The sequence below is a fragment of the Zonotrichia leucophrys genome, chromosome 20 (genome assembly GCF_028769735.1).
Source record: "Zonotrichia leucophrys gambelii isolate GWCS_2022_RI chromosome 20, RI_Zleu_2.0, whole genome shotgun sequence".
Lineage (NCBI taxonomy): Eukaryota > Metazoa > Chordata > Aves > Passeriformes > Passerellidae > Zonotrichia > Zonotrichia leucophrys.
Genome location: NC_088189.1, coordinates 6969112 through 6988229, shown reverse-complemented (window position 1 = coordinate 6988229; position 19118 = coordinate 6969112). Strand labels below are relative to the sequence as shown.

General features: G+C 56.5%; 1 protein-coding gene across 1 annotated transcript; it reads left to right on the top strand.

Moving 5' to 3' along the window:
* Nucleotides 1-4400: 4400 nt before the first annotated feature.
* On the top strand, nt 4401-18356 carry STK35 (serine/threonine kinase 35). Its single transcript, XM_064729967.1, has 3 exons — nt 4401-4747; nt 10013-10760; nt 16605-18356. The coding sequence occupies exons 1-2, from the start codon at nt 4405-4407 to the stop codon at nt 10723-10725; spliced, it is 1056 nt and encodes a 351-aa protein (XP_064586037.1). The 5' UTR covers nt 4401-4404; the 3' UTR covers nt 10726-10760; nt 16605-18356.
* The last annotated feature ends 762 nt before the right edge of the window (nt 18357-19118 follow it).

Sequence of the window (19118 nt, the reverse complement as noted above, 5' to 3'; positions counted from 1 at the left end):
GAAGGGTTTGGCCCCTGGATAGTGAATTCAAATCGTGTCCAAGAAGGGTGGAGGGGGAAAGGTGAATCCCTGACCTGCCCTCACACTGCTCCCCAGGCTGGGGAGAGGCACCGACCTCGTGGAGATGCTGAGGAGGGAAGTGAGCCCATCCAGAGCTGCAGAAGGGAGAGAGGGTCTTCATGGCCCGGGAAAGGGATGTCCCAAACCACCCAGCCTAGCTGCTGTCAGTGAAAAAGCCTTTGCATAGAAACCCCCCAAGCTCTGCAATGCCAGGGCTCAGAGCGCAGCTCCACATCTCCCTGAACCCCCTCCTCATGAGGGCAAACACTGAGATGAGCCAAAGAGGCAGGGGGAGCTGGCTGGGGGGAAAAAGACACCCTCACTTTCCCCACTCAGCCCCGATTCCTGTTCTCACACATTTCCAAGTCTGATTTGGGGATAAAGGCGAACAGCATTGGGGCAATGACAGGCAATCCCTGATCCCCTGCACGTCTGTCCCACTGCACCATGTCACAACAGACGTGTGGGACGGGGGTCCGAGGTGCAGACCCCACAGGACATCCCACACCGGCCCCCACACCCCGGAGGGTGCAGACACATCCCCTGCGCCGCTGGCAGTGCAGCCAGTCCTCTCGCCTTGAAGATGGAGCTATTTTTATCGGAGCTCAAGAGGGATGTTTCCCAGCAACCTGCTGTTCTCCCAGCTCGAACACCAGCTGCTGGACCTGGTGCCCCCCTTGCTCAGCCCTTCCAGCACTGCTGAGGGAAGTGGGGGCCATCGACACGGCTGGGACCCTCTGCTGGGCGCCCGGCAGCCACGGCAGCCTGTGCCCGTGGTTCTCTGCCAGGGCTGGTGATCAGGTCCTTCGGCATTCCCCCGCTCCTTGAAAAGCAGGCGGGACCCCAGGCTTTTGTCTGGAGGTGGATTTTAACTCATCCAGGCTGGGGCTGTGCCAACACGGAGGGACCAAGGGAGCAGGGCAGACCCTGCAGCCCCCTCAGGGCCAAGGGAGGAACCCACCCCTCCATCCCTGGGGCTGCAGGGAGGGCGGATGGAGCTCAGGCCCCGCAGGGGCAGAGGGCGGCCACGGCCCCGCCTCGCTGTGTCGGGGTGTGCTGGGGTGGGCAGGCACAGAACAAAGCTGAGAAGAACAAAACCCATCTGCAAACGACCACAGCACCCCGGGCGAGGGGCTGTGGGCAGCCCTCGGGCAGTTTAACCCGTGCTGCTGGGACTGATGGCCGTGCGGGCACCACAGACACGGCGGGGTGGAGCATTTCTACACCAAAGCCATTATTTTTGTATGAATATGTGTATATGTATATATGCACCCAGCGGCCTGGGGTGCAGTCACCTCCCCGCACAGGGTAATTGCACACGAGGGAGACGTGTTAGAGATTGAACAAATCCCCAGGACGCAGAGGGAAAAGTCGTTTGGAATGAGGCGCCTTCCCTTTGCTCCGGGTGGGAGGTCGAATTACTCCTGTCCCCAGAGCACAGTGCCACCGGTCTACTGAGCTGGGTAAGAGGGTCCTGCACGGGTCCAGGGCGTGGAGGGTGACAGGGTCCCCCGGGAGAGGAGCTGGAAGCCAGCCCACCCACCAGCAACTCAACTTAATATTCATCTGTCTCTTCCTAATGGGAAAGTGTCTCTGAGTCACACTGACATTTCCCTGGGACAATGGTAATTAAGTACCTGGGTAAGTGAAATGTGCGGTAATAGAAAAGTTAACTTTTCCTAACTACATGAGTGGAAGGCGCGGAGGGGGCCGAGCGTGCCAGGCACCCGCGGAAGCAGTGGGAGTTAATGCCAGCTGGCGTCACACGGCGCTGCCGCTCTGTCCCTGAGCCCCCAGGCCCCCCCGAAGGACCCTGCCCCGGAGCAGCCAGGGCTCCCCATGCTCTGGGGTGCGGTAAATCGGCCCTGCAGCTGGTACAAGCTCTGCCGGGGCTGTCCCTGAGCAGGGGGACCGCGACCCAGAGCTCCGGCGGGAGCATCCCCAGGAAGGCAGTGGCTGCTGTGGGTGCTCCAGCACGGTCAGCTTTATCCCGTTCAGGGACACGGCTTTTCCAGAAACTCCCAAAACGTTTGCACTCCTGCCTGGCCTTGCCGTAAGCAGGAGAGGGAGGTGTTCAGACGCATTTTGCGGGACATGGGGAGAAACACCGCGGTTTCTGCTCCAAACCGCCGGCGGAGCTCCGGTCCAGCGAGCCTCCGGCGAATGGAGCACCGAGCAGGGGACGGCCAGCGCTGCCCAGGCGGGCACACGGTGACCTCCCTGCGTGGGCAGGAGGCACAAGTGCCACTCCACGGCGGTACGAGGAGCGGCGCTCTCGTAAACACGGCGAGTCACGCCGCTGCCACCGTCGCTGCCGAGCGGCACCGGGGGCGCGGGGCTGCGGCGCGACCCCCGCAGCCTCCCCGGCAGGTGAAGCGGCTCCATTTAAAAATAAATTGAGGTCAAACCACTTGCAGGAGCTGCAGCCGGCGCCGTGACACCGGGGGCAGCCCCGCATTAGAGTCGCCGGTGGCTCCGGGGGTCGCCGTCCCTTCCCCGCGGGCACCGGCGTGACGCAGCCGGGAGCTGCTGGGGCTGCGTGATGGCAGCGGCACATGGCCCAGCAGTGGGGCAAGAAATCTGGGAATTTGAGAGCTCCTCCGTGAACCGGCTCTGCAGACGCTGTCTCTGACCGGCAGCAGTGCCCGCTGCCAGCGGCACCGCGCGGGGGGCGGGAGAACGCGGGAGAGGCGGCTGGAAAAGTTCATTTGGGTTGGATCGCAATTCCCTCCCCAGATATTCCCTCCTCCTCCCGAGGAGCGGGGCGGCGGCGTGCAAAGCCCCGAGCCCGGGGGCTGCCAGCAGCGCCAGGAAGAGGATGAGAGCTCCGGGCAGCCCGGAGTGGATGGACACTGGTGATGCTCATGGCTCAGGGAGTGAAAAGCAATTTAGGGACGGGGACCTCTGTGGTTCACCCCACCTGCTCGCAGGAGAAAGGCCACCAAACCAGCAAAGATTCAACCCCACGGGGACACGGCCAGCCCGGGAGGACACACTGCAGCCCCGCGGTCTCCCCCGGCCCTCGCCGCCCCTCGGGGTCCCGGCGTAGGGTGGTCACCGTGTCCCGCTCTTGGTGACCAGTGCCCGTTCCACCACGGGGACACCCGGTGGGTGCCGCGCCACATTGGGGCGCCCCCAAAACCCTCGATCCTGGCCCGCAGGGATCCTCTCGGGATCGCAGCCACTTTCCCGAGGAACTTCCAGCTGGAAACTCCTCGGGGATCCCCGGCAGTGGGGTCGAACCCTCGGGGTGGGCGCAGCGCCCGGGAGGGTCCCCGAATGCCGCCAGAGCTGCGAAACCGGCCCCGAGCCTCATGCCCGCGCCTCCCGGTGCGGCTGCACAGCGCCAGCTCGCCGAGCACCCAGCACCGCGCGGCTGCTCCCGGCGCAGCGCGTCCCGGGATTTACCGGGTGCCGAGGATTTATTGGGTCCCGGGGCAACACCCCCTCCCCGGGGAATCACCTCCCCGCCGGGTCATCACCTACAACGTGCGCACCGCCCCCCTCCCCGGTGCACCGTGTCCCGGAGCATCATTCCCCACCCCCAGCGGCATCACACGCAGCCCTCCCCGGTGCACCCCTGTCCCGCCGGTACATCCCATGCCGGGGCATCCCGCCCCCCCGGTGCGCCGCCCGTCCCGGGGCGGGGGGAGGGGGCTGCTGGGGGCGGGTCACCCCCCGCCGTTACATAAGGGGTTACGTCAGGGCGCGCGGTCACGCTCTTATCCCACCGCCGCCGCTCCCCCACCCCGCCCATTCACACTGCGCCGTGCAGCGCCCGGCCCGGAGCTGCCGCCGCTCCCCAGGTGAGCCCCGCGGGCTGGGCCCCAGCCCGCAGCGCCTCCCGCGGGCCAGGCCCGGAGGGAAGGGACGGAGGGGGGAGACCCGCGGCGGACGCCGGGGCCCCCATGACCGGCCTGTTTACACCGGCGCGGCGCGTACCACCGTGGCGGGGGAGCGGGAGGGGCCTGCCGCCGCGCTGAGCCCCGGCCGCGCCGAGCCGCGCTGGCGGCCCCGCGACCCGGTTACCGCGCCCGGGGCGGCAAACCCGGACCTCTCTTTCCGAGTACGGGGCCGGCACCGGGGAGAGGCCGAGCCCCGTCGCGGCGGCCGCCGCCCCCCCCCGGCGCCGCGGTGGTTCGCGCCGCGCGGCCGCGATTGGCCGAGCGCTTAAAGCGGCCGGCAGCGCGCGCTTTTCCGCCCCGCGGCGCGGCGGCGGCATCGGCGCGTGCCCCCTCGCCCGCGCGGCGCTGCCCGGCACGCGGGGCGGGGGGGGCCATGGACGGCGGCCGCCGCGGGACACAAAGGATAGGGCGGCGGCGGCGGGCGACGCGGCGAGGGGCCATGGCGGCGGCGGTGGCGGCCGGGCCGGGCATCGGCGGCGGCGGCGGCCCGCGGTACAGCCTGCTGGCCGAGATCGGCCGCGGCGCCTACGGCGTGGTGTACGAGGCGGTGTCGGGCCGCAGCGGCGCCCGGCTGGCGGTGAAGCGGATCCGTTGCGACGCTCCCGAGAATGTGGAGCTGGCGCTGGCCGAGTTCTGGGCCCTGACGAGCCTCCGGCGGCAGCACCCCAACGTGGTGCGCTTCGAGGAGTGCGTCCTGCAGCGGCACGGCCTGGGGCAGCGCATGAGCCACGGCAACAAGCGCAGCCAGTTCTACCTGCGCCTCGTCGAGACCTCCCTCAAAGGTACCGGCACCCCCGGGGCCGCCCCGGCTCGGCTCCAACGCCCTCCGGGGCCTGCGGGGGCCCTGTCCCTGGCACCCGTGTCACCCATCCCCAGCCCTGACCCCCTGGATGTGCCGCCTCCCTGCTGCCCTCAGTGACCCCCGCACCCGGATCCTCCTGCCCCAGTCCCAAGTTACACCCCCGGAGCAGGTGGCTGCTGGGATGCCCCATGCGGGACATCTGGGTTTGTCCCCTTTCTTCATGGACACCCTTCCACAGTACCCACACCTCAGGCACTGCTGCTGCCTTGTTTGCTACCCATCACCCCAGTGCTCAAATCCTTCCTGGGCATTGCCTGTGATTAGCAGCACCCAAAGCTCCCCCGAGCTGTCACAATGTCCTTCCTCCCACCTTGCCTCACTGCATTTCCAGTGTAACCACTCTGGGCTCTTCCCTCAGCACCCATCACCCCTGCACGCTTGGGGTCCTCTCTGGGCTATCTGCTCCAGGCTTGCTCCTATCACCCATCTCTGTCCTGTCCCTACAGGGCTCCCCACAGGGTCACTTTGCTGCCACTCACCCTGAACACACCTGAGGGACCCTTGTCTGGACTCTATGCCCCTGTGCTCTGCATCCCTTCCACTCTCCTGTACTATTCTCCCAGGAAACCATTCCCTAAGCCCCACCCATTGTCTTGCAGGAGTGCCAGTGGGGTCCCTCCATGTGCCTTCCAGTCCTGAGGAGCCCTCTTGCCACCTCCAGGCTCAAACCTAACCCTTGGGGAACATCCCTGTGTGCTGGATCCCTGGCCAGCACTACTTGTCCTCCCTTACACCCCAAATCCTGGGGCTCCATCTGCTACCCTGGCCTGTGCCACAGCCCACACACATCCCCTTGGGGACCTTCACAGCCTGTGACTGTGCCCCAGTCACACCAAGGGGACATCTCCCCCTCTCTGCTCAATGTACTGTCCCATCTCTGAGCACCCCAAGGCTGCAGCCTGTTAGGGCTCAAGCTCTCACAGCTTTAGGACTGTCCCCGTGTCCCTCCCATTGCTGGCTCTATGGGAACAGCCCTGGAGGCACCAATGCCTGTAGCCTGGGCTGATACCTCCATTTTCCCTGGGGTCCCTCAGCAGCATCGCGGGGCTGTCAGAGGTCACCTTCTCCTGTCACAGTGTCGATGGTTGTGATGGTGACATCTCCAAAGTGCTCCCTCCCTTTGCTCCCTTGGCTGCTTGTCAGACCCAGCTTTGCCAATGTGCTGTGAAGATGTGGAAAAATACAGGAGCCCTGTGCCCTCACTGCCCCTGTGCCACCCAGCCTGCTGTGAGGAAAACCAACCCCCCCAATCCTTCCTTCCCCAAACTTCTGTGCCAGAATTCCTGTCAGCTCCTTGGGGTGCTCAGTGTCCCTGATCCCCAGTGTAGGCAGCCCCCAGACCCTGTGGCAAGCACAGAGTTCATGCAAAGCTCCCGAGATCCATCCTCTGAGCAAACCTGTGGCTCTGACTGTCTCTGCCTTGCCTGTCCCCTCTGTGTGGACATGTCCAAACGTGCCTGGCTCTCCCCGTGCATCCCAGCTCCTGATCTTCTTCACACAGCCACCCAAGGGAGGCTCCCTGAGAAGGGCAGTGTCCAAATTCCTGTACAGCCAGGGCACACAGCTCCCTGGGACAGGAGCCAGCTCTTCCCTTCGGGTGTGTCCAGCTGTAGCAGGAGTGAGGGGTCCTCCCCCCTCTGTCGTGTTGCACACCCTGAGGCGAGCTGGCTTGGCTTGGGGAGAGCCCTTGGGTAGCTGCAGGTGCCCCATGTGCAGGTGGGGAAGGAGACCCATAGATGCTCCATCTCTGGAGGGGGTTGAGCCTTCTGAATTCCCAGCAGTGGGGAGAGCTTTGCCTGCCCTTGTCCTACAGCAGCCCCTCAGAGGGGAGCAGAGCTGGACAGGAGCAGAGCAGGACTCCCCAAACCAAGCTGGGGCACATTCTCCTTCCCCTCTGCCTGGGGCTGCGTTGTTCCAGGCAGCCTGTGCTCGCTGCCTTCCCAAGCCTTGGCTCTGATAGATGTGGATAAATGTTTTCACAACAAAAGGCTGTGCTGGATGAGCCCTGCAGGTCTGTCCCTGCCTGCCTGTGGTGTCCGTGGCGCTGCGCTCCGTGCCATTCTGCACGACCGCAGCTGGGCTATTTACGGGCCAGCACAGATGCTGTGCCAACGTGCCGGGGCTCAGGGCACGGCCAGGATTAATCTGAGACTCTGAATTGGAGCACAACTGTCGGGATACAGGCGGGGTTTGCTCTCTGCTACGGCCAGAGGCTGAACCTTTAGCGTTTTAACGAGGTGTGGAGTAATTAAATTTGAAGGAATAATTAAATTTAAAGGGCAGGGTGTGAAAAGGAAGGTGGAAGCTCGGTGCTGAGCTGGAGGAGAGGCACCCGTGCTATGTGCTCAGAGCCCTGTTACAGAGCACCTCCAGTGCTTGTGCACATCACATGCCCTTCTTGTTCCCAACCTAGAGCAGTGACAGAGCTGCCTTAAGTGAACAGGTATAAGGTGTTGCTTCCTGTTCCTCCTATGTCATCTGTGGGGCCATCAACCTGCCACCAGCACTCAGCCTCACTCATGGGTTGCCCTGGCATCACCTCTGTGTGTTGCCATCATTCCAACTGCCTGGAATTCCATGCTGCCAGCTCCCATGTCTCTGGTGCAGCCTCCTTGCACAGAGGGAGTCAGAGGTTGCATGTGCTGGTGGGCACTGGGATGCTGCTTCTGCTCTCACTGGATTTTCATTTCCCCTGTGCAGCTAAGCAAATTAGCACGCTGTTAATGAGCTCCCCGGGATGGGGTGGGGGAGGTGTGTGTGTGCTGCTGGAAAGATGGAGTGTGAGTGTGTGCCATGCTGTGTTTGGGCAGGGAGCACATGGGGATGCTGGCTTGGTGATAGAGAACAGGTCCAGCCTGTCATTGGCATCTCCTCAGCTCCTGACTGCTTGTCTGCAGTTTGCTAACATCTCATCTTTAGGGAGCGTCTTGCCAGCTCTTTATGTTTAAAGCTGTTTGTTTTGAAGGCAGGAAGATGATTTAACAACTAAAACACTTTCAGATTATAGAAAGAAAATGAGGAAATATTACTTTTGGCTTAAGCCTCCACTCACAATGCTCCACCCAAAGTGAAGTGCCTGGTGCTCGTAGCCACTGCTGGATCCCCGTCATCTTTCCTGCGTTTGCTGACGTTCAGGGGCCAAGTTTTAAGTCAGAGCCTTCCTTATGCTAAAAACAAACCTTGGCTTGTCAGAGCTAACAGGTCCTGGCTGCTGCTGAGCCAGTGTTTGAGCCACTGCCTGTGGGAAGGGGCTGCCAGCAGTGCTGTGTGGATGCTCCCCCTGGCTGTGTGTGAGGGATGTGGGGCTCTGCCGTGCTCCCTGTCATGGTTTGACTCCTGGCAGAGAAGAGACAGACACTCCTGCTGCCTGTGTTGGGGCTGTGTGGCTGCAGAGGGGAGCAGGAAAGCCAGCCCCTGTGTCCTGCTGTGATGTCTCTAAGATTTAACAAATCAAAGTGATGGCAGCTGTGTGAGCTGGGGCTGTCCTGGCTGTGCCAGGGTCTCTGCTCCCATGCTGTCATGCCAAAGGTGGCTTGCACCAGAGAAGCTGCTTTTCCTGGTCAGCATTTTGGTCTCCAGAGCCAAGCTGTCCTGTGCTGCTCCCAGCTGGTCCTTTCATGGTGAGCCTCCTTCCAGCCAGATGGGACCCCCAGAGTGCACCCAGTGCCCTGTGTAACTCCACCCTGTTCTTTCATCCCCTAGATCTGACCTTCAGACCTAATCTCAGCAGAAGATTGCTGAGGATGGGGAGGTGCAGCCAAATCTTTCTGTTGTGCAGATTTCCATTTCCATAGCAGTAGCCATGGATACAGACTGTTTGTGCAAATAACCAATATTCCCACCCACACTGACTGCTGACCAGTGCAGCCCAGGGCTGGGTGGCCCTGGTAGTCCTTGGCTTTACCTGCTGCTGGAAGTTTTTTGCTTTCCCAGATGCTCTCTAGGGCTTTGCTCAAACAAAACCCAACTTTGTCAAATGGGTGGAGTTATGTAACTGCTTTCCAAAACACTTGAGTTCAGCTGTGGGACTTTATAGCTGTGGCAGAGGTGAGTGGTATCCTCCAGCTTCTCTCTTATGGTGCTTGAAGATAAGAAATCAATTTCTGGAGCAAAATGGTGCTCTGGTGGTGTGTGCAGGCTCTGCCAATCACCTGGGTGCTCTCTGGAGGAGACTTGGGGTCTGACCCTGGGGTTTGCATTCCTGGCATCAGCTAATGGGGATGGGTCTGTTGCCAATGCTCCCTGGGGCATCCTGGCATCCCTGGGGAGCACCAGTGGCAGACCTGGTCCCATTAGCTGATATGATGCTGTTGTGTTCTTCACATGTCTAATTGATGTACAAGAGAGTCCTTCCTTAGGCAGGAGTTCTATGGAGTAAACCTGAGATGCTCTGAGCTTGAGGAGCTCAGTTTGATGTCTGGTGAAGGAAGAAGCTGTTTGGGGTGAAATACTGAGTAGTAGGAGTATTTACAGTCACAAGTGTGGCTGAGATTACACTCACCAAACATTTTGCAGCTTGGACCTCCAGTTTCTTCTCATTAAAGACTTGGCACTTAATGAAAGCTGTATGAAGTGGCAGAGTTTCCCCAGCACAAATGCAATCCTTAAGTGCACCGATGTGTTCTGGGAAGACCCAGTGGGCCATAGGGCTTGGACACTGCTGTGACCACTCTTGGCAGGTCTGTGCTGGCAGTGTGAAGGGCTGTGATTTACTCCCTGTGTGCAGTTCCAGTAAAGTGTATGCAATGAGCCAGCCCTTGCCTCCTGCAGCAGAGCTGAGGTGGGAGAGGAGGCATTCACAGAAGTGATTTATTTTTCCTGTAGACTCACTGCTAATTATGCTTTTAGCCTCTGCTGCTTTGGCTGTCAGAGCCTGGGGAGAATGGCCTGCTGGTAGGACTGAAGAACATGTGTTCTCTGCACTTTGCTGGGAGGAGGAGGTCCCTGAGCTGGTTCCCAGCAGTGGGTTTGGGTAAACATGGTGCTGGTGTGTCCTGCTCAACAGGATCCCAAAGCACTTGAAGCCACAGCAGTGCCAGCATCACTGCAGTGCAATAGGTCCCAGTCACATTCCCAAAATTTTTGTTATCCACATAAACCAGACCTGTTCCTCAGCCATCCTGGCTTAGTGTGGACTTTAAAATGTGTATGACAAAACCCACTTTTTTTTATCTCTTCTGGTCAGGTGAGAGGATACTGGGCTATGCAGAGGAGCCTTGCTACCTGTGGTTTGTCATGGAGTTCTGTGAAGGAGGAGACCTCAACCAGTACGTGCTGTCCCGAAGGCCCGACCCTGCCACCAACAAGAGCTTCATGCTGCAGCTGACCAGTGCCATTGCCTTCCTGCACAAGAACCACATTGTCCACCGGGACCTGAAGCCAGACAACATCCTGATAACTGAGAAATCTGGCACTCCTGTGCTCAAGGTGGCTGACTTTGGGCTGAGCAAGGTCTGTGCTGGCCTGACTGCTCGGGGCAAGGAGGGTGGGTATGAAAACAAAAATGTGAATGTGAACAAGTACTGGCTGTCCTCAGCCTGTGGCTCTGATTTCTACATGGCACCCGAGGTGTGGGAGGGACACTACACTGCCAAGGCTGACATCTTTGCCCTCGGCATCATCATCTGGGCCATGATTGAGAGGATCACCTTCATTGATGCTGAGACCAAGAAGGAGCTGCTGGGGACTTACATCAAGCAGGGGACCGAGATTGTGCCCGTCGGGGAAGCGCTGCTAGAAAACCCAAAGATGGAGCTGCACATCCCTCAGAAACGCAGGACTTCCATGTCTGAGGGGATCAAGCAGCTCTTGAAAGACATGTTGGCTGCTAACCCACAGGATCGACCTGATGCCTTTGAGCTTGAAACCAGAATGGACCAGGTTACATGTGCTGCTTAAATTCAGGGCAAGGCACCGCTGTGCTTTGCAGCTGGGTAAGTGATTCACATTTTTTGTCTTGTTTCTGTCCAATAGTGCAGTTTGTAGTGACACAAAGGAGTCTTTTATGTTCTTAGAGCTATTTCTATAGTGACTCATCAGAGCACTGCTTCTGAGGTTGTTTTCACCTATTCTACTGCAAAAATAAAGTAGAGGTGAGAAATAGAATTAGCAGCTGCACATCCTGTCACTGCCCAAGGGCCCAGTGGAGCTGGAAGGACTGGGCAGGAGCCTTGCTCCTCAGAAGTCCTGGCTAGTGACTGAGACAGGCTGGGGCACTGCAGAGACACCTGCAAGCACTTGGTATAAGCTTTGGTGACATCTGTCTCTCTCAGGGTCAGGGAGGGATCTGCCAGTTCTGCCTCCTCTGCTGTGTGATGTAATTTTCACAGTCTGTGCTAGAGCTCCCTGTCTAGCACCCTCCCCCTCCCCTGTGACACTTGGACAGGACACCTCGGGGCCCAGCTGGCTCAGTGAGTAGCACCAAGTGGCACATCTGGCTTGGCACAGAACTCTTTGCTTTCACCTACGAGGCACATGGGTCCATCCTGTGGCTCTGTTTCATTTCCCTATTCAAGGCAGGACTTCCCTTTGGTGTGAACGTCAGTGCCCAGACCCAGGAGATGCTTTGGTCTCCAGCATCTGTGTTTGTAGACCTGTGTCTGCTAAGGAAGGAAGCATAAAAACAGCTCTGCTCAGACTGAGCTCAGCTCTGTCCAGAGTCCCCTCCCTTCTCCCCCCCTGCTAAACAATCTTAAGCTCAGAGGTCTTGATCCTGAGGCCTGGGTGGTCACACCAGGCCAGGAAGGACCCCAGGGATGTGGTTTAGCTGGCAGTGTCCCTCAGCAGTGACACAGAAGGACTGGGAGGTGTTGCCTACATGGCAAAGCTGTCTGTAAACAGAAGCTGTTACTAGGGATTCTCCCAGCCAAACATTTCAATGAAACTGAAGAATTACAGATTACCAGGGGTGAGGCTGACATCTTTCCAGCCCACATCCTTTCTCAGGCTCCTGCAGAGCTGCCTGCCCATCACTGGTCCCAGGAGGTCTTTGACAGCCTGCCTGTGTCAGGTGCTGTCACCACAGCTTGGGCCCAGCCCTCATCTCACCCCAAAACCACAAACAGCCAGCTGGACTGGAGCTGACCATGGATGCAAGAGGGCAAAGAGGGAGGAAATCATGTCCCTGGCCAGCATGCACCAGCCCTCAGCTGATGGCTGTGTGCCTGTCCAGCTCTGAGAGCAAGCCCCCAGCAGCAGGCAGTGGGGAAGGTGGAGGTGTTTTGGCAGGTTTTGTTAAAACCCCTCTTTGCTGCCACCTGAGGGTTCCTGAGCTTAAGGAAAATGCTGTGGGGCCTGACCCCCCCGTCTGTGTGCCCAGGTACACTCTGTGCTGTTTGTAGAGAAATAGGGATGGAAATGGAAAAACCCATTGGGTGGATCTTGTTCTTCTCTGTTGGTTTGTCCAAACTAGTCCACAGACATCCCCTCTGCACTCTTCCACCCACAAAATGTTTACCACCCATCTCAAGTGCGAGTAACTGATTCAAGCACTGCTGCCTGGGGCTGGATACTGGTCCCAGTGAAGTGTGGGCTGGGGATTAGGGTGGGGGAGTGAATCTGGAAATGAGAGCCCTTAAGATGGGTGTGCTCCAGCCGCGGGGCAGACACCCTGCCCCGTGCCCGGGGCTGTGGGAGCAGCGCTGCCGCACGTGGAGGGTCAGGCCGGGCTCTGCCATCTGCGCTGCCTCTGTGCTGCCACGATGCTGCTGCGTTATGCAACCGGCCCCTGCCCTCGGGGGAAATTCATCCTGCGCAGATCTGCGGAATAGTACATGAAGGGATAACAAACACCGAGGGGACAGTCCTACCCCGCGGCTGTTTGCTCAGACCCAGCTGCCTCCTGCAGCCCCCCCCAAGTCCATCCGTGAGTCTGCACCGATGGCTCCGTCGTGACACAGCTGCGGCAGCCAGGGATGCTCTTACATAACCCAACCTGGCACATGGAGCGTGGCTGCCTGGCCCACATAGAGCCCAGCACCAGCCATATGTCCCTGCAAAGCCACAGTGTTCTTTGCCTCACTCGTGGGGCAGCCAGAATATATATATATATGGTGCACTTTCTGTGTGGTTTTCCTGGTGTACTTGTGTATTCAAATCAGCCTTCTTCTGGCTGCTATTAAATGCAAATCTTAAATTGGAAACCTGCTTGAGAAGCTTAAAATGGGATTTAGAGCAGAGCCTGAATTCTGCTCTCAGGTAATTTTAGTTGACCGAGAAACTCACGTAACCTCTCCCAACTTATTTGTGGCACTGGCGTGTGGCTTTGCTCTGCTGGGTCATGCAGCAGGTTCCTCCCCAGGACAGTTCAGACCTGCTCAGCCTTGGTTCATGTCATAACCTGGAAAACTGTAACCCTTCCTGACCCAGGGAATCGGATTTTTGCTTATTCTTTGCTATGCCACTGACCTCTTCAGATTTTGCTTCATGTCTCAGCAGCTTCAGCTTCAGTTCTGCCACAGATGCTGCTCACACCTGAGAGCTTCATGCTCTGTTACCCTTCCAAAATGCAGATAGGAAATGTCAGTTCTCAGAAAGGAAGGTGTTTTTTGCTTGGTTTATGCGGGCTGCCTGAGGTGGAGATAACTCATTATCTCCTTGCTTTTCCCACTGCTGGTGGCACTGGTGCAAGTAGTTCAAGCAGAGGTGGGCAGCATTTCTGTGGGAAAAACAAAGGTATTCTGTTTTTCATTTGAACACTTCTTCCCTACCTTCTGCAAATATTTAGATAAAGCCAAGTTTATCTACAGCTCTCTAGAGTTGTTGGCAAAAGCTGCCTTTTGGGCAAAGAGGACAAAAGCCTTTCTAGTACAATTGGGGAGTGGCTGAGTTGTGCATCACCCACCACTGACAGTTATGTGTTTAAGAAACTTTGCAGTTTTGGTTCACACAGGACATCAAACTATGATGGTTGTGATCAGTGTAGAGGCAGCTTCTTCTGGTAGATTTGTATTCCATGATATTTTCACTGTGGATAAAACAGTTGGTCTGATTTTGGGTGGATGCTCAAGATGAATGGCAAGAATCTGTGCAGGCTGAAGCCTCTCAGGGGCTGTCATGAGCAGGATGGTGTTCAATAGTTGTGGCCAGTCTGGTTCTCTCCAGCACTCCTCTCTCACTGGGTTTGATTATTCCAGTTTCAGCTGAAAGTGGCTGTTTGTGTTTGCATTGTTCTGCTCTTTGCATTTTACACGTGCACCAAGAGCTGATGCTGAACAAGCTTATCTGCTCACCCTGCACGATGGTGTCTGCCCTGGCCAGAGCTCTCTGGTGCTGTGCCCAGCCACCCCCAGCACTGCTGATAAACTGCTGCCCTGTGGAATTTCAGAGCTGAAGGAAGGACAGGGATCAGGGACACAGCAGCAGCTCTGAGAGCTGTCAGTGAGCAGGGACTGCTGCATCCAATTAGATTTTGGCTGTTGGTATCACTCAGCTCAAGTTTTACTCACTGGCCTAAAGAACAGCAATTTCATTCCTAAAACAATGTTGGTTTTGACTTTGGACTGTTTTCAGTGTGGTTTGTGGATGTTGGCATGGACAAAAGCCACAGTAAAAGCAAGGTCAGTTCCTCTTAGCCGTAGTAGTGAATGCAGCATCACAGGGGCCACCCCATGGAGTGGTGGCACCTTTCTGGACAGTGTTGATTCTACCTGGGGTGAAATGAAGCCTGAGGGTGACCTGGACCATGTCAGCTCTGGCCAGTTGTATTGGTGTTTGTGTTTACTTGCTGTCATCCCTGCTTTGCCCTCTGGGGGAGGTCACTGCAGTTGGGTTTAAGGATGCACCCAAGGAATGTGTCACAAGTATAGGTACAGAGCATGAGGGAAGGCTCAGGAGGTAAATCAGGCACTCAGCTCTGTTCCCTTGCACTCTGTGTCCCCACCCAGGGGCAGATGACATGGCTAACACCAGGAGCTGCTGGTTTGTCTCTCCCTCCTCTGCACTGAGTCCTCTCTGCCATGTAGACCCCACTGCCCCTCTGTGTGACCCACACACTGGTGTCATCTTGTGTGCTGGGTGAGGGCTCCATGGGCTGCTGCTTCACATCCTGCTGATGCCAAATGAACATTGGAGCTGATTAAAGCTATAAGTGGCATCAGTGGAGGGATTAAAAGCTCTTGAACAAGCCCCTGCAAAAACGTGCGTCAGTAGGACGAGCTTTCCTGTCTCAGAGCAGCGAGCTCAGGGCTGCTCAAGCAAGCTCCTTCCCTGATAATGTTCCTACTCCAGGGAAGCACAAACAGAAACCCTGCCCTACTTGCTAACAAAGCTGAAAAATAGGAGAAACCTTCCAGAAGAATCCTTGTGTTTGTCCTGACCTGATGTCTGTGTGCCTCTCGCCTCCTCAAACAGAGAGGCTTTATTCTGATGGCAGCTTGCAAAAGTGGCATCCCTTTGGTTAACCTCTCCTGGAAAGGAGTGTGCCCATGACCTTGCCTTCTGCTCTGAGCAGCCTTGTCCTTTAGAAATGTGTTCCTCAGGCAGGGATTTCTTTAATGAGATTTCCTAGGGCTAAGGTATTGGAGTAATTTGCTGGGCAGTGGCATTTTTTCTGCAGCAAGTCTTTCCCACTGCTCCCTTGGTGTCCCTGCAGAACCCTTTGCCCATGCCTGGTGGCCTGGGACCTGCCCCTGCTGAATGGGGGAGTTAAATCCACCCCACACATTTTTTTCCCATCTGAGTTTAGAGCTCATGAACCACCCCCACTGCTTCCCAGCACAACCACTGCCCTCAGCTCTGCTGGTGCCTCCTTGAGTTTGGGACATCCTAAAGGATGGATTTTCAGTACAGAAGTGACGTCATGTGTATATAGGTGTGCTGTTCTTCTGCTGTCCAGAGGGAATTTTCTGGGTTGCAGACAAACTATGTGGAAAATGCTGGTGGCTTATGTGCAGCATTGAGCATTCCATGTCCCTGAGCTCAGAGGACAGGAGGGTGCCAGGGCTGTGAATGAATGAGTGCAGCACCACTGCTGCTACAGAGACCATGGGGGTTGGTCTGTCAAAGCAAGGATTGATGCAACAAATCCAACTCTAAAATCCCTGGCATTGAGCATCCTTGTGGGCTGAGCTGTGAACCTCTCCTGCCCTGCTTCCAGTTGCACCAGCCTGGATTTTACCCACCAAACCTCTCCTGCTCTGTTTCCAGTTGCACCAGCCTGGATTTTACCCACCAAACCTCTCCTGCTCTGTTTCCAGTTGCACCAGCCTGGATTTTACTCAGCTTTTGCAGAGCCACTTGTGCTGCCCGAGCTGCTGCTGACGCAGCAGGCGAGTGGTGCAGGGCAGCTCTGGGCTTGCAGCTTGTTCCACCTTTCCTGTGGAGTGCATGGAGCCAGCACTCACAGACACATCACATGGACTCTCAAGGCCAGGCTCTGCTGTGGGAACACTTGTCCTTGTTCCAGCAGGACTGTGTGGGATGGGGCTGTGTGTGGGGGTGTGAGGAGATGCTCAGCCCCAGCCAGCCTGTCCCTGGGGCAGCTGGATGTGTGCTGTCCTTGGCAGTGTGCTCCATGCACTGCTGTCTGAGTCCTTCTGGGATAAAATCTGACTGTAAACTGAGCCCAGTCCCTGTCTGGATCAATAGCCAAAGCACTGGGCAGTAGAGAGATGTGGCAGCACCCATTTTGGGCTAACTGGAGTAAGTGGGCAGGTGGCAGGAGTGGTGTCCTACACCCCTTCCATCCAGGAGCCAATGCCTGCAGTCACAATGTAGTAACTGAGACAAACCACTGACAAACCTGACCTCTCTTTCTCCTCTCTTGTTTTTTCTTGCAGATTTATTTACCAGGGACCCATAATCTCCATTATTTACGTGCAAGAAGGAAATCAAAGATAAGGGAAGATGATAATACAGAAGATCCCTGGTCTACAGGATCTCTTGCAATGTGAAATATTTGAGTGTTACTTTTTTGTGTTGGGAAGGGTGTTGTGGGGGTGTGGGAGGGGGCTGCATGTGCCTGTGGAAGAACACAAGCTGGCAGCTGTCACTCACAAAACTTTGAAACAAGATCCAGAGAGCAGAGCTGCCCTTGCCCAGTCCTCCCCGTGTCTCCTCTGCTGCTGTTTGACTCATTAGATGTTTTTAGGGATGTGGTTCCATAAGGAAGTGGGAATCAGCAGCCTGATGGTGAGGTGTACTGCCAGGCACCAGCTCTAAGTCCAGCTGGGCACAGCTTTGGGTTCAAAGCTATTGATTTTGCCTAGGGAAAATGGGAGCAAAGTGGTGGGTAGGCTTGGATTGGGAGTGCAGTGCTTTAGGAAAGAGGAATCTCTTGGTCCACATGTTGCAAGCAGCTAAATAATTTCATAGCCAGGCAGCTCCTGAATAGGTGGTGCTGCCCAGGCTTGTGAGCAGCTGACATTAGGATAAACAAGCTGGAAAGCCATTTGGCAAAGTAGGTCTTCCCAAGCTGGATTTTATGATCATCTTTGTGACTGTATTTCTGTACAGAGGGAACTGGGGAGCTGCTGAGTACATTTTCAGGTTGACATCATCTGAGTACAAGAGAAACAAAAAGCAGTCCACTGCTCTGATCCATTTAATGCCAAACTTCAGTCGATAGGAACAATGCTGTGGAGAGAAGGAGGTTTGGCCTAATGGGTCAAGGGCTGGATTTTAGCCTCCCACAGGACACTTTTCCCTGCTAGCTAATGATCTCCAGGAAGCAAAAGGCAATGCTGCTATTCAGGATAGGCTACAGTATAGTACAGCTCAGGTCAGGAGATTGGAACCTCAGGCTGAGCACTTAAAACTCTATTTCCTTGCCTATATTTAAAGCAAAACTCATTTTCTGGGGCTGCCCTGTGTTGATGATCTTTAGACTTTGCTCACTGTAAATGCAATGTAAAGCACCACCTCTTCTCCACTCTGCAGCTTCTGAACCACCTAAAATGTTTCTCAGCAGGTGAAATCACCAGCAGTGGTTTGGGAAGTGGGGCTGGTCTGACCCAGGGTGCTCAGTCTGGAGCTGTCCATGGCCATGAGCAGGACAGAGTCCCCCTGGTCCCCTCATCCCTGGCTGTGGGAACTGCTCTTTGCCTGCAGCTTTCCTCTGCCATCACTGGAAGGTTCCTAACTGGCAGCACCTCCATGTATCTCCTCAGTGTACTGTGCTGAGCTCACAGGAATGAATGGAAATGGAGGAAATTCAGGTGGGCTCAGGCAGAGCAGGGAAAGGTTGGAGGGGCTTCTTTCTTTTTTTTCCATCTTTTCCAGAACACAAAGCTAAAGCTGTGGCTGCAGAAAGGCCTAGTCCTTCTTAGGGGGACCGGGAGGCTCCAGACTGGCTGTCTGTGACTTGTGAAGGTTTGGACAGCACAAATGCACTGCCAAGCCCTTGTTCTCACACTGTGTTTGTCCCTAGGGATGTTTCTATGGGCTGCAGATGGGTGGGATTCCTGCAGCTTCCTGTGCTGCATCCCACAGGGAGGGGAGAATGAACCATTTAGCTCAACAGTGCAGTGTTAGTGCCCTGATCACTGGACCATCCTTCCTCCACCTGGCAGAGCCTTTGCTCCTGACTGTCACAGCTGTTCTAAGCAAACCCTGGCCTGAAGGGGCGCAGTAAGAGGGCAGGAGGGGAAGCTGGAAGGCAGTGAGTGCATTGCCCTGTTCTTCTCAGGACAGGAGTGAGTCCAGCAGGCCCTGGGAGGGTCAGCCCTCTTGGTCCACTGCTGTTTCAGGCCATCTTCAAACCACACGTGTCCACCTCAGCTTTTGCATTGCAGATGTGTTTTTCAAGCAGCTTGATGTTAGTGAGCTAGACCGTAGTGCCTTACTTAGCATTTAGCAAACACTTCCAAGGAGGAGTCCTAGGGCTGCTAGCCTTTGGCCATCATGGATGTTTCCCTGATTAGTTTGTCCTTTTAAGAGCATTTCTCTCTGATTTTGCTGCTGTTTGTACTCAACTCTCCAGACTATATAGGAACCTGCCTTGTGTTTACAGCTCCCCACATCTCTCCTTCAGTTACTTTGGCCCAGACCAGCACTCCCTCTAGAACAAGGTGGGAACAGCTCAAACCTGCATATGCTGTGGGATGGAGAATGTTTAGTCTTTTCCCAGGTGGGTCTTTTGGGCCTTACCTGCCCAGCCCCTGCAGGCCAAACTTCTTCCTCTGCTGTGGATGTTTGGCACCAGGATGCACTGCTGGGATATTCCAAGTTTAAGAAGGCAATCCCGAGCCTATGGCCCATTTCCCAGCCCAGGGCCATGCTGTCTGTCTCTTCCTGGCTGCAGTGAAGCTGAGCATCCAGGTGCTGGGGGTAGCTGGTTGGTGTGGGGGGAGCCA

What these genes read in the sequence shown, in the direction of transcription:
- STK35 (XM_064729967.1), top strand. Translation starts at nt 4,405, where the DNA reads ATGGCGGCGGCGGTGGCGGCCGGGCCGGGCATCGGCGGCGGCGGCGGC. An exon ending in CGTCGAGACCTCCCTCAAAG is followed by an intron (nt 4,748 to 10,012) that starts GTACCGGCACCC and finishes TCTTCTGGTCAG; the next exon opens with GTGAGAGGATACTGGGCTAT.